The sequence below is a fragment of the Erpetoichthys calabaricus genome, chromosome 1 (assembly GCF_900747795.2).
Source record: "Erpetoichthys calabaricus chromosome 1, fErpCal1.3, whole genome shotgun sequence".
Classification (NCBI taxonomy): Eukaryota; Metazoa; Chordata; class Cladistia; order Polypteriformes; family Polypteridae; genus Erpetoichthys; species Erpetoichthys calabaricus.
In genome coordinates this window covers 254,678,605-254,692,075 of record NC_041394.2, presented here as the reverse complement: position 1 = coordinate 254,692,075, position 13,471 = coordinate 254,678,605, and the positions used below count along the sequence as shown (strand labels likewise).

At 37.9% G+C, this 13,471-nt stretch overlaps 1 protein-coding gene across 1 annotated transcript in view; it reads left to right on the top strand.

Annotated features, from left to right (window-relative positions):
• The window catches only part of LOC127528736 (uncharacterized), a 129,307-nt gene that overhangs the window by 89,338 nt on the left and 26,498 nt on the right, over positions 1-13,471 (top strand). Inside the window, exons 2-3 of the mRNA XM_051929467.1 lie at positions 4,860-5,067; positions 7,024-7,121. Of these exons, the coding sequence (XP_051785427.1) occupies positions 4,860-5,067; positions 7,024-7,121 (306 nt within the window). The remainder of the gene's footprint in view (positions 1-4,859; positions 5,068-7,023; positions 7,122-13,471) is intronic.

Sequence of the window (13,471 nt, the reverse complement as noted above, 5' to 3'; positions counted from 1 at the left end):
ACATTTGAAACATCAACAGAATCAAGTGTCTCACATAAGGCCTTTTGTTAGAGGGACTGAGATAAGGAAGCTCTAAATGAATGGGCAGATGCTGTAGCTGGAAATGTTGAAGCCATATTTTGTACAATGAAAAACATTAACTAATCACAAAGTACTGCAAAATAAATTTGCTAAACTTTGACATGCATTTCGTTGTTTTTATCAGAAGTGGCTGCAGCGCACAATACTGCTGTTCACAAACAAGCAGAGCAGTGGCCCTTTAAATGATGCGCTCAGGGTCCACACTGTGAGCATACAGCCGACTGTTGTTCAGCGTCAAGTGGTGACAGTAACATACTTTCTTGTTGATGAAGTCCATGGTTTATTTATTCTGGCGGGTGATTCAGGTTCAGGATCTAGGATGATTCATCAGTCAATTAAATTTTATTTTTATAAGGCCTTCCACAGTGATCAAAATATTCAAAGACAATGCAAATCAACAAATAACACTTAGGACATATGTGGCAGAAATTTGCCAAAATCCTGAATGGAAAATCAACTTTCCCCCTTTTTAAATTGCTATTCCTTCATTTCTAAGTTGCACCAGTCCCTGCTATTTACTGGGGCAGTGCTTTCACAGCCACGCAGTATAAAGTGCTAACATGGTCTACTAGCTACTGTATTAAAATGCTACATGTAATTGATCAGCTTGAGTCTCTCACTGCTGCAATCTGTGTACACCTTTGACTTTTAATACAATACTAGGTTGTGTCACTTGCAGAAAATCTCTGATAACTCTGCATTTATAGAATGTGCATATAACGACTATAAGGCAGAGTATAGGAGTCAGGTAGAGAAGTTTGTTTCTTGATGCAGAAAGAATTGTCAACAACTTAACATCAGCAAACCTAAGGAGCTGTTTATTGACTTTCACCGCACCTAAGAATCTCTATGTCCAGTCAACTATTCAAGGAGGGCATGCAGAGGTGGTCCACTCCTACAAGTACATGAGGGTCCACATCCGTGACAGCTTGGACTGGCCTCTCTTTCTCTCTCTCATGCATCACCAGACCTATTGACATGGCACTCTATGGAACTTTCTCCAAATCAGTAGACACCCCATTCAAAATATTCTGTTTTTCTGAATGCTTCATTTTGAGCTCTCAATGCAAAGATAGCACTTTTGCTTTACACTGTGCAGGAGATAAAGAGTGGAGTAAGTGGGATTATGGTGAACTGCAGGTCCAGTGTGAAAGTCAAATAACATTACGTAATCATTTTCTCTAATTAAATAGCCAACTTCTGTAGTCTATAACGTTTAACATGACGGTGATTTGATTTAACATTCATCTTAATGTATTTATATACAGTACTGCACTTGTACTTTGTGCCTATACACTGTTACATTTCTTTTTCATTCTGACATAAGCCATCTACGTAATGGTAAACTGACAGAACCAGTTTGTGTTATCAGACAGGCAGACAGTAGAATTTCAAATACAGATTTTTATTTATTTATCTAAATTACAATAAGGTGTAACAAAATATTTATGGCATAAGTTAAAGAGGAATTCCAAAAGCATACTCAGAAATGCCTGTTCAGAACACACTAGGTAAACTCAATTAGCAAGTGTTATAATATTATCTAAAGAAGAAGGCCAAATATGTACAAAAATAGCATGTCCAAGACCAAATTATTAACATTTATTTAAGTATTTCAATTAAATAAGGAGAATCCAAAGGCAATCCGAAAAATGAAACAAAATTAAAAATTTAATTAATAAAGGGGTGGGGGTTGATTTGTTTTCAATCCTATTTTTGTAAAAATGTATTTATTTGTATGGAATGTTGCGTGATCTCAATAAAATCAATAAAATAAAAAAAATTAATTAATCAGAAACTACTTCAGTGCACAAAATATCAAAACTAAATAAAAAATATTCAAGGGAATTTCAAGATACAAAAGAAAGGAACAGAGGAGAAAAAGTAATCCAATAAAAGACAAAACCAAGTCAGCTAACCAATAATAATTTTCAAAACATCTTAATAAAATAAAGTAAATCCAGGTGAAAAATGTCAAAACACCAACAACGTTAAAAGAAGGGCAGCACAAAAGGGAGCCTAACAGCAAAGCATAGCACTAATGCCACAGCACCACGTTAATGGCAACAGGGGGCTTAAATAGTGCTGCCAGTTTATACCCGAAAGCCCTAAACCAGGGGTGTCAAACTCCAGTCCAGGAGGATCGCAGTGGCTGCAGGTTTTCATTCTAACCATCTTCTTAATTAGTGAGCAGTTTTTGCTGCTAATTAATTTATTTTGCCTTAGTTTTAATTAACTTGACCCCTTAGTTGTTTCTTTTTCCTTAACTAGCAGCCAAACAATAATGAGACACAAAACAAGCCGCCACATGACCAGCTCATTTGTGCCCATCACGCAATATCTGAAAATAAAGAAAGGTGAAGGTCTCAGTAAGGCTGATCTCTCAGGTCACCAAAACATCTTGATGGTGTTCTTAGCAAAAACAGAAAATCAACAGTTTTGGAAATGTGTGTTGTGGCAGAATGAGAGCAGCAACAAGTCATGGAATTAAATAACAAGTTTAATTAACAGCCAGAATCGGCTTCTAATTAAGAGACTGATTGGAGTGAAATTGGTTGAGTTTGAAGTCCCAATTTAGCTGGTCATCTGTTGAAATGAAATGGAGTTTGAGGCCAGACTCAACTCAGCTTGTCATTTGTTGGCTCACTTTAAATCTCATTTCTGTTTGGCTGTCATTTAACAAAAAAAAGAATAAATTCAGAGGACTAAATCCTTAAAAACAAGGTTATTAAAATGAAGGGAAAATAAGTTAATTAGCAGTGCAAACTGGTCACTGATTAAGAAAAGGGTGCAGCCACTGCGGCCCTCCAGGCCCAGAGTTCGACACCCGTGCCCTAAACAGACATTTATGGGCAAAGAAATTGGGGCAAGTTTACCAAAAAACACACAAATGTATGCTACAATAAAAAGAAGGGAGTTGGGGAAAACAATTACAGAATGGATGCAAAAATAAAATGGCTAAAAGTCAAAAGCAGACTCTTAACACCAAAAACAAAAGGGGTACAACAGAAAGCAAAGACTTTCATGAGGGGAAATTTTAAAACCATAAAAAGTAAAATCTAAAAAACAAATTGCTTGCTGGTGTAGCTTGTTTTCTTGTTCCAATATGTCCTATCTTTGAAATTCAAAGTCTAATCATTAATGAATTCCCAATGCTGCTTTAAAGAACACATTGACCAAGGTGGAAACATGTTCGTCCAGGGACAAAGTAGTTATATGGATCAAGATATGAATACAATTTAAAGAGGAAAGCCAAAAGGAGAGTCCTAAACAAAGCCAAACTGTTTTAAGCAGGAATCACTTGTGTTAAACCAAAAACAAACAAAGACAAGTCAAAATACAATACAATACAATTTATTATTGTATAGCCCCAAATCACACAAGAAGTGCAGCAATGGGCTTTAACAGGCCTTGCCTTTTGACAGCCCCCCAGCCTTGACTCACTCTAAGAAGACAAAGAAAAACCTTGTAGAGTAAAAATGGAAGGACCCTTGGGAAAGGCAGTTCAAAGAGAGACCCCTTTCCAGGTAGGTTGAGCGTGCAGTGGGTGTCAAAAAAAAGGGCTAAATACAATGCAATACACAGAATAAAACACAATCCTTAAAGCAATATAATAGTGCAAAAGAAATATTTCAAGTACAAGTCAAAAGTCAGGTTAACAAAGCAGAGGCCTGAAATGTCACCCAAACGTGACCATATATTATTCCTAATTATCCAAACATTTGGATGTTGGAAGACAGGTCCCTCTATCGTAAATACCACTGGCGTCATGATATCATTTGTTGTGTAACATCTGGTTACATGGTAGTAGCAATAGTGTTAACAAAATAATGTTAATAATTAATAGAGACATACTAAATGTCATAAAAGTGTGCTTTAATAAAGATGACCTTTCCTAAAACACTGCAGAACATTCATAGCAAACTTTTTGTCACATTGACGCACTCATTGGCACAACAACACAAGGCATTTTGAGAAATATTAATATTAGCAGTTAATTCATTTTTGATTTTATATTTAAAGATTTGGACTCATACACTAGCTTATCCTGGACGTTTTTAGAAGGCCCACATTTTGTGATTGTTGCATACTCTGAAGTACTTAATAAACAAGAAGTTCTCTAAGTGGGGTGATGGTTAAAGCATTTTTATAAAGGATGAAAAATTGGCTCTAAATGTAAGTGGAACCGAGTGAAGTGATTTAAAAACTGGACTTGTATGTTCTTAGTTCAAAATTCCAGTTAGGATCATTGATGATGTGATTTTAAATCATGGAAAACAGCAAACTAATGAGTTGGTAAATCTGTTAATAAAATGTTACTATACTCGGTTCTTCTAGCTAGAGGAAATTATATTTACATGTATATAAACTAAACATTGCTGTTCGGCTTCCATTAAGAATAAGAATTATACTTCTTGACTCTACAGCTCTGTTGTGGGCTGGCGCACTCCCCGGAGTTTGTTTCCTGCCTTGTGCCCTGTGTTGGCTGAGATTGGCTCCAGCAGACCCCCGTAACCCTGTAGTTAGGATATACTGTAGTGGGTTGGATAATGGATGGATGGATGGATGGACTGTACAGCTATCATCTCTACTTTGTCTCCAATTTATATTAAACTTTCCTGTTTTTTTGACTAAACTAGTCATTCTAAGGCCTCCTTTCATAGTTTAAGACATGTGCCCATGTTAAAACAGGGTACAATATCTACATAGTGACTGACTTCTTCTGAAAGAAAATGAATAATTACATTCATGTGTTTTTACCTATCATGCTCTTTCAGCTCAGGAAGATGCATTCCAGAGACTAACAAAACAAAGTAATGGAGATGAGTCTACTTGTAAAAAACGATGGGGGTCTACAGCAGTTCCAGAATCTGACCTTGAACCTATTTATGAGCGTAAAAAAGAAAACTTGGAAAACGAAGATGAAAATAAGGCTGGTCCTGTTTCTGAGGAGGAGATTCCATTATATGTACAGTTTCTATACAGGTAACAGGACGACTTCATTAGCATCTGATTGACATCTCTTAAATATTACAGTAAGATCTGCAGTGTGTGATACGCATCACACAAATACATCCTTCTGTATGTTGAGATTTAGCACTGTATGCATTCACCGTCAACCAAGTGAAGTGTGTTCTGGGCATCTTCAGAAACAAAACAGGCTTTTAGAAATCACCTGTATGGTTCATTTATTTCACAATTTTAACTATAACCCTAGAGAACCTTTTCACTTGTCTAAACCTGCAGTTTTCCCTGCTAACAATTAAGATAAAATTTTCAGTAACTCTGAACTTGTATGTAACAGATTACTGTCAATTTCCTATTGAAATAAAACCTACACAAATAACGTCATTAAATTTTACGCCCTAGGAACCAAATTACCTGAACTACTCTATAACATTTGAGTAATTATCTTTATGATCATAAAATAGGTCATTACGATAGCAATTGACGAGAAGAATTCATAATTAATTGCAGAATTGCAGTATTTGAGGGTTCCCCTAGAGTGCCTCTTTCTCTTGCACACTTTGGCTGAAAAACTAATCCGCACATTGTTATCTCATAACAGGCTCAAGTTTTGAGTTTCGTATTTTTTTCCGTCCAGCTATTTTAGCTCTAGACCATCTTCAAAAAACTGTGACACACACACACACACACACACACACACACATGCACACACACACACACATACACACACACACAGACAGACAGCCATCATCGAGATGTCAATGTTTTGTATCAATGACAAGATGTGATGAAAACCGTAGATTGAAATGTTTGAAAAATGTAAAGCTTTCGCTCCTCCCCTGTAGATGAAAGGTTATGGTGGGGACGGGTGCAAAGCAAAAAAGAGAGAACCAGAATGAGCCAGCTCCAAAACTTGGGTGATTTAAGTGTCTTTTTACAGGGATGAGAATTCTGGTGAAATCATCAAGTAGAGTTACTCCACATGCATTCCATAAGAAATCTTTTCCGTTTATTGTGTTTACAGATTTATTTTCATCTCTGCAGTTCATAGACCTAGTGTACATGCATTTTACTTTTAAAGTCAATTCAATGTGAGCGTTACATGTTATGATTGAAAATTTTTAAATCCAAATAAAAATAAACACACACTATTCACACGCTTAGAACTTGGGATGAGGCACCTTGTAAGTAACATGTCCATATTAAAAAAGTTACCTGACAATAAAGCTTGCTGTGCAACACCAGGAGTTATAAGTCACCAGATGAAATATGTGCATACTTCTAGTTGGGGTGGGGCAGGGGGGTCCTGAGTAAATGTTAGTCCTTTAAGGGAGGAAGGTGTGGAAGTGGAGGAGAATTTTCTTCCAGGCTGTCCAAAGTGGCTCCACTCTCAAAGCTGGCTGTGAATAAGCCTGCCACAATCCTGGGTTGATATCTTTTCTCTTTTTATCACAAAGGTACCAAAGAGTGTGCTTCACACAATATAAGAGAGGTTTGTCATCCAGGGCTGCCTTTTGGGTGTGAGTGCCAGTAAATACTGTAAACCAAAAAGTACAGCATGGTTCTTGATCCAGAGTAACCAGCTGGGCCTGGGCCACTAGGCCTTACATGTCTTGTGTTGCTTGGTGCACCATGGACAAGGTCAACATTTGAAATGCTGGGCTGTATCTCCTTTGGCAGAGGAAAATTAAATGAAGAATTTAAATAATCACATTGTTATAAAGTCAGATTAATTACAAAAGTAGGAATGTTTATTCAAAAAACTGCCCTGAAATATTTGCTGTTCATCATTCGATATTTTTTACAATAATTAAGTACAGTTTTCTTTTCAATGTAAAATGGAAATCTATTTCTTCATAGATCTATTGAAAAGTTGATATATACAGTAGCTGCTAGTCAGAATCACTTTTTCAGTTGGCCATGGTAAGTCATAGCTGCTGGACAACTCCAAGGCAGTAATGTTTATTTCTACAGTCATTTAGGGAAAGACAGAGCTGAGGATTTTCTGCACCCAACTATTGTGCAGCGTGATGCTTCTGCCAAAGTGAAACAGATGTATAAACTATTTGAAGGTAAGACCATTATTATTATTATTGATTTTACATAAGTAGTAAAATTTGCAGAGCTTGATGACTTGTACAGGTGCTGGTCATAAAATTAGAATATCATGACAAAGTTGATTTATTTCAGTAATTCCATTCAAAAAGTGAAACTTGTATATTAGATTCATTCATTACACACAGACTGATGTATTTCAAATGTTTATTTCTTTTAATTTTGATGATTATAACTGACAACTAATGAAAGTCCCAAATTCAGTATCTTGGAAAATTAGAATATCGATTAAGACCAATGCAAAAAAAGGATTTTTAGAAATGTTGGCCAACTGAAAGGTATGAACATGAAAAGTATGAGCATGTACAGCACTCAATATTTAGTTGGGGCTCCTTTGGCCTGGATTACTGCAGTAATGCGGCGTGGCATGGAGTCGATCAGTCTGTGGCACTGCTCAGGTGTTATGAGAGCCCATGTTGCTCTGATAGTGGCCTTCAGCTCTTCTGAATTGTTGGGTCTGGCGTATTGCATCTTCCTCTTCACAATACCCCATAGACTTTCTATGGGGTTAAGGTCAGGCGAGTTTGCTGGCCAATCAAGAACAGGGATACCATGGTCCTTAAACCAGGTACTGGTAGCTTTGGCACTGTGTGCAGGTGCCAGGTCCTGTTGGAAAATGAAATCTGCATCTCCATAAAGTTCGTCAACAGCAGGAAGCATGAAGTGCTCTAAAACTTCCTGGTAGATGGCTGCGTTGACCTTGGACCTCAGAAAACACAATGGACCAACACCAGCAGATGACATGGCACCCCAAACCATCACTGACTGTGGAAACTTTATACTGGACCTCACGCAACGTGGATTCTGTGCCTCTCCTCTCTTCTTTCAGACTCTGGGACCTTGATTTTCAAAGGAAATGCAAAATTTACTTTCATCAGAGAACATAACTTTGGACCACTCAGCAGCAGTCCAGTCCTTTTTGTCTTTAGCCCAGGCGAGACGCTTCTGACGCTGTCTCTTGTTCAAGAGTGGCTTGACACAAGGAATGCGACAGCTGAAACCCATGTCTTGCATACGTCTGTGCGTGGTGGTTCTTGAAGCACTGACTCCAGCTGCAGTCCACTCTTTGTGAATCTCCCCCACATTTTTGAATGGGTTTTGTTTCACAATCCTCTCCAGGGTGCGGTTATCCCTATTGCTTGTACACTTTTTTCTACCACATCTTGTCCTTTCCTTCGCCTCTCTATTAATGTGCTTGGACACAGAGCTCTGTGAACAGCCAGCCTCTTTAGCAATGACCTTTTGTGTCTTGCCCTCCTTGTGCAAGGTGTCAATGGTCGTCTTTTGGACAACTGTCAAGTCAGCAGTCTTCCCCATGATTGTGTAGCCTACAGAACTAGACTGAGAGACCATTTAAAGGCTTTTGCAGGTGTTTTGAGTTAATTAGCTGATTAGAGTGTGGCACCAGGTGTCTTCAATATTGAACCTTTTCACAATATTCTAATTTTCCGAGATACTGAATTTGGGACTTTCATTAGTTGTCAGTTATAATCATCAACACTAAAAGAAATAAACATTTGAAATACATCAGTCTGTGTGTAATGAATGAATCTAATATACAAGTTTCACTTTTTGAATGGAATTACTGAAATAAATCAACTTTGTCATAATATTCTAATTATGACCAGCACCTGTATAGTGTTTTTACTCTGATTTTTAAACCACTTTTTGTGTGTGGTACACAGTTTCAAAAACATAACTGCATAATATTTATCTTTAAAACACAGACTAGGATATTATATATGTCTTATAACTATTATATAGTTGGTCAATAACTGTTCAGGATGTGTTCATTTTCTTGTAAATGCAACATAGTGTAACATAGCATAACATTCTCAAACCCACTTAATGCAATTCAGAGACGAGGCGGCCAGATCTTGGTCACACTTGGTATGGCACAGGTAAACAGCCTTTTGCAGGCACAGTCACACATATAACCACAAGGACAATTTGGAAAGTCTAGTTAACCAAACCTGCCATTTCCTAGGGCTAGTGGAGGAAACCCTATACAGACATGTAGTGAACTTGCCAACCCCAAATGGACACCATCTCTGTTGGCAGATCCAGGGATCCATGGGTATGTGCAGTGGTAGTAATACCCATTATGCTAACATGCCAAGTGACATGGAAATGTAAATTTGATAAATATTTTGGCATGATAATTTTTTATCCAAAAAGAACTATCAAGGGAAAACATCATCTGGGAATATCAGGAAACTGCCTGGTCTGTGAAGCCCCAAAAGAACACGACGGAGAGGTAAAGTAAAAGTTCTGAGAAGGAACTGGCATATGTTAAGTATTGTCAGGAGATACAAAGTCTCAGAACATGGAAACCTAAATGGTGTACTATTAGGAGAAGGTAGCTTCACATACTGTTTCCTGGGTCAGCAAGTAGTGTTCTTTGGGGTCCCTATTTTTTACATGAATATTTAAGAAGACTATGCTCCTGTATTTAAGGGCACGGGGGACCTTCATGTTCATTCACTTGGCAGGTCCACAAACTGTATGTGAGAGCAATGCTAAAGGTTTTGAAGATCTGTCAAGTGCCTTCAACATATTGTACTTTTATTCTGGTGTTTTGTGGTAACAGAGACATTTAGAAGGGGAGTTTAAGTACCCTGGTGTGCTTTGGAAAGGGAAGGCAGTCTTGGAGCTAGAACTTTTAATAGAAGATAGTCAGTTATGTAATGTGCTGGGGCCACTAAAATGGCATTGTCAATTTAAAGTATTTTTTTTTTGCTATGCAACAATAAAAGACTAACGGCAATAAGGGTAGCACAACTGCACAATGTTAAGAGATTTCAACAATAGGCACATGTAGTCTTTGTTCTATCCAGATTAGATGCTCCTGTATAAAATATTGCCAAATCAGAAACACTGCATTTTAACTATAACATGATCTGCAATTACCCTGCACACATATGGTGGCTTTGTAAATATGTGTGCCGTGGCACAATTACCATAATGCTTTGCTCTTTAGGAGAGCTGAATAACAAAATTCCAACTTGGTCAATATATATACAGTATATACCTGTCTCAGTCTGGTAAGACCTGATTCAGAATCTTAATAAAGAAGGCCAACTTAAACATATCAAAATGACATAACATTAAGCCTTGATTTAAAAAAAAATATTAAGAGGAAAAAAATTAAAAGGACCATTTTTTCAGCTCTAGTGTATGTTAAGGCACAATACAATACAATTATAATACAATACAATTTATTTTTGTATAGCCCAAAATCACACAAGAAGTGCCGCAATGGGCTTTAACAGGCCCTGCCTCTTGACAGCCCCCCCAGCCTTGACTTGTAGGGAAAAATGGGAGAAACCTATGGAAAGGCAGTTCAAAGAGAGACCCCTTTCCAGGTAGGTTGAACGTGCAGTGGGTGTCAAAAAGAAGGGGGTCAATACAATACAGTACAATACAATACAATACAATACAATACACAGAACAGAACAAATCCTCAATACAGTATAAAAATAAAAACTTTACAAGTACGGAGCAGAATTTAACAGTAGATGATATCCCATAATATGATTTGGATTTGTTTAGAGTCCTGGAGACCTCAGCCATCAAGCTGCTTCCCCCTTTTGGCCATTCCACAGCTGAGACAGTGTTGGACCAGCCAATCCGATGAAAGGACCCCTCTACCCCACAATTCCTGTGATCCTCCATCAGGGATGACTTTACCTTAGGCAGGCAAATCAACTTGGCAGGTGGGCCGTGGCACCAAGTGCCACATTTGCACACCAAAGGATTGATTTTTTTATATTACTGTTTCTAAGATATGTTTTTTTATTTTGCATGCAGGTTTGCCATACTTTGCAGATCTTATGTATATAATGCATTTCAGGATGCCAGTGTGCTACACACAAAACTATTTATTGAACGTGCTATGCATTTATGAAAGAAAAGCTTTCTTATATGCAAAAGTCTAACTGATTTTGACTGGCTGTTTATAAACTTTGGAGATGTCAGTGGCCAACATACAATTTACCAATGTTCTCTGACCATGCAGTACGAAATTTTCAAGAAAATGTAACATCCTCTCCCTTTAAAAAATGATAAAGCTGAGAGATTAATCATGAAAATAAAACCTTATTTCAAGGACAGTGTTCCACCTTCACCCTTGTTTAATTTAAATATCTAGATTAACACTGGGTTCCACTTTATGTACATACCTCAAGTAGTAAGAGACAAGATGTGAGCCCGATTCACTTGATTGCTCTGTAGTATGCCATGCTTTAGGTTTACTCCCTGTATTCTCTTGTGCCACTGGTCAATTTATGTATCATGCTCTTGCTTGGTGCTAAGCAGGGGGTAATCATTTCTGTGAATCCTTCTGTTCTTCTGAAGCATGCACATGATAAGATTGTTCAACATCACCTGAGTGGTTGACACCTTCTTTCTGGTTTTAATAGGCCAGGCCCCTGAATTGGAATAGTTAGCTTTGAATTTCATGAGTTGGCAAGAAACACAACAAATATAAAGACAAAGGAAGATGAACGGGCTTGGTCCTTCATGCAAGATTTGAAAGCATATTTAGAAAAAGACTTTAGAAAATCATTGTTTATGCATTCATCCTACTCGGAGAAGTTAAGCACTAATAGAGAGCTTGAGGTACACCAGCAAAGATGCTCATCGAACCCTTTGAGCTATGAAATCATCTCAGAGAAATAATGCAAGACAAATAACAGCCATGTGATTGTCAGGGTCACAGATCCAGCACTTTCAGGCAATAAAAAGCCACACATAGACAGCCTTAGCCATATATGTTGTCACAATAAGAGTCGAAAGACATCAAAAAGGTTTGGGGAAGCCACCCGTATATTGTGGCCTGACTGCAAAATGGGTAAATTAGCTTGTGAGATGTTCACAGGTCTGAGTCCAAAACAGAACTGATCTTAAGGTTGTAAAGGCCATGACAGGAAGTGACGTCATCAGTGGGCACGGAACCAGAAGTGACATCATCAGGGGGTTGACCAGAAAGTGATGTCATCAGTGACCCCACCCCCACCCCCGGACACGGAAGTGCCATCATCGGTTGGCCCGGAAACGGAAGTGATGTCATCAGTGGGGGGCGGAAAATGAAAGTGACGTCGTCAGTGGAGCCGGAACCTGGCGGGATTTCCCGTGGATGGTCTGCAGAGGATTCAGAGAGAAAGTCAGTGCACCTCACCACCCCCTGGTCTGGCGTAGAACTACTATTATTCAGGCCCTTTAGCTGCCTCCCAATTGCACTTGTGTGACAATGTCTATGTTCACAGTATCAAAGTTATCAAATATCCACAGCACCTTTTACTAACAGCAGTAGAAGGGTTTTAACAAGAACAGGCCATTCAGCCCAGCCGGCCTGGTGTTCATACTCCATAGATGAAACTGAATGCTATCAACCAGTCTGAGACGTTAGAAGAATTCATACTACATGTGGTATGAACGTGTTCTGGCCTGTTTAACAGCAAAAGAGAAGCACGGAGATGCAAACATATTTTTTCTATGTGACCATAAAGAAAAGATATTGAATACCACCAGAAACCTTTAAATGCATTCAGTTTCCACAACAAATGTTTGATTTTCTTTATAAATTTACAAGTCAACTTAAACTAAACTGATTTTCTTGTGAAAATCGCGACTTGGCTCAGTGATCAGAAAACAAGTGTTTTTAATCTCTGAAACATCCAGTGTCCTCTGACCCTCAGTGTCTTTCAGTTTCTATGAGTATGTTACCTGTTACGTTCATGGTGGATTTAGGAAGCACAGAATATCTGAAAGGACTGTCAGAAACGAGACAAAAGTCAAAACAAATGGATTAAGAGTCCCTAATAAACCATAACCAAGATGATATCCAAAACTCACAAGCGGGAAACTAATACAAACAAAAGAAGTTATTCTTTGCTTTACAGGTTTTGAATTTGAATCCATTGTTCAGGCAAATTATTGAACATGCTGCCATTTCTTATACAGGTTGTGCAGTGACGACACAGGTTGCAAACCATGTGACTAGTGGGCAATTAGGGGCTACACACAATGTGATGGCGTCCATGAAATCACATCAGTGTTCACAATTCAACGCAATAATTAAAAGGTTCCTGACAGTCACACAATGAAAGCCTAAACTAATCAGTCAAAAATAAAACCACAAGTTTTCTGTGGGTTAAAATCCTTTTTATGAGCAGTTCAAAGTGACAAAATATTATAACAGTAAACAAAATATTTAGTCAACTTTTTAATGATTTTCACTGCAAAGTTATCAACAATTCATATCTTACTTTAGTTTTTAATTTATGTAATACAGTATTATTAAAAA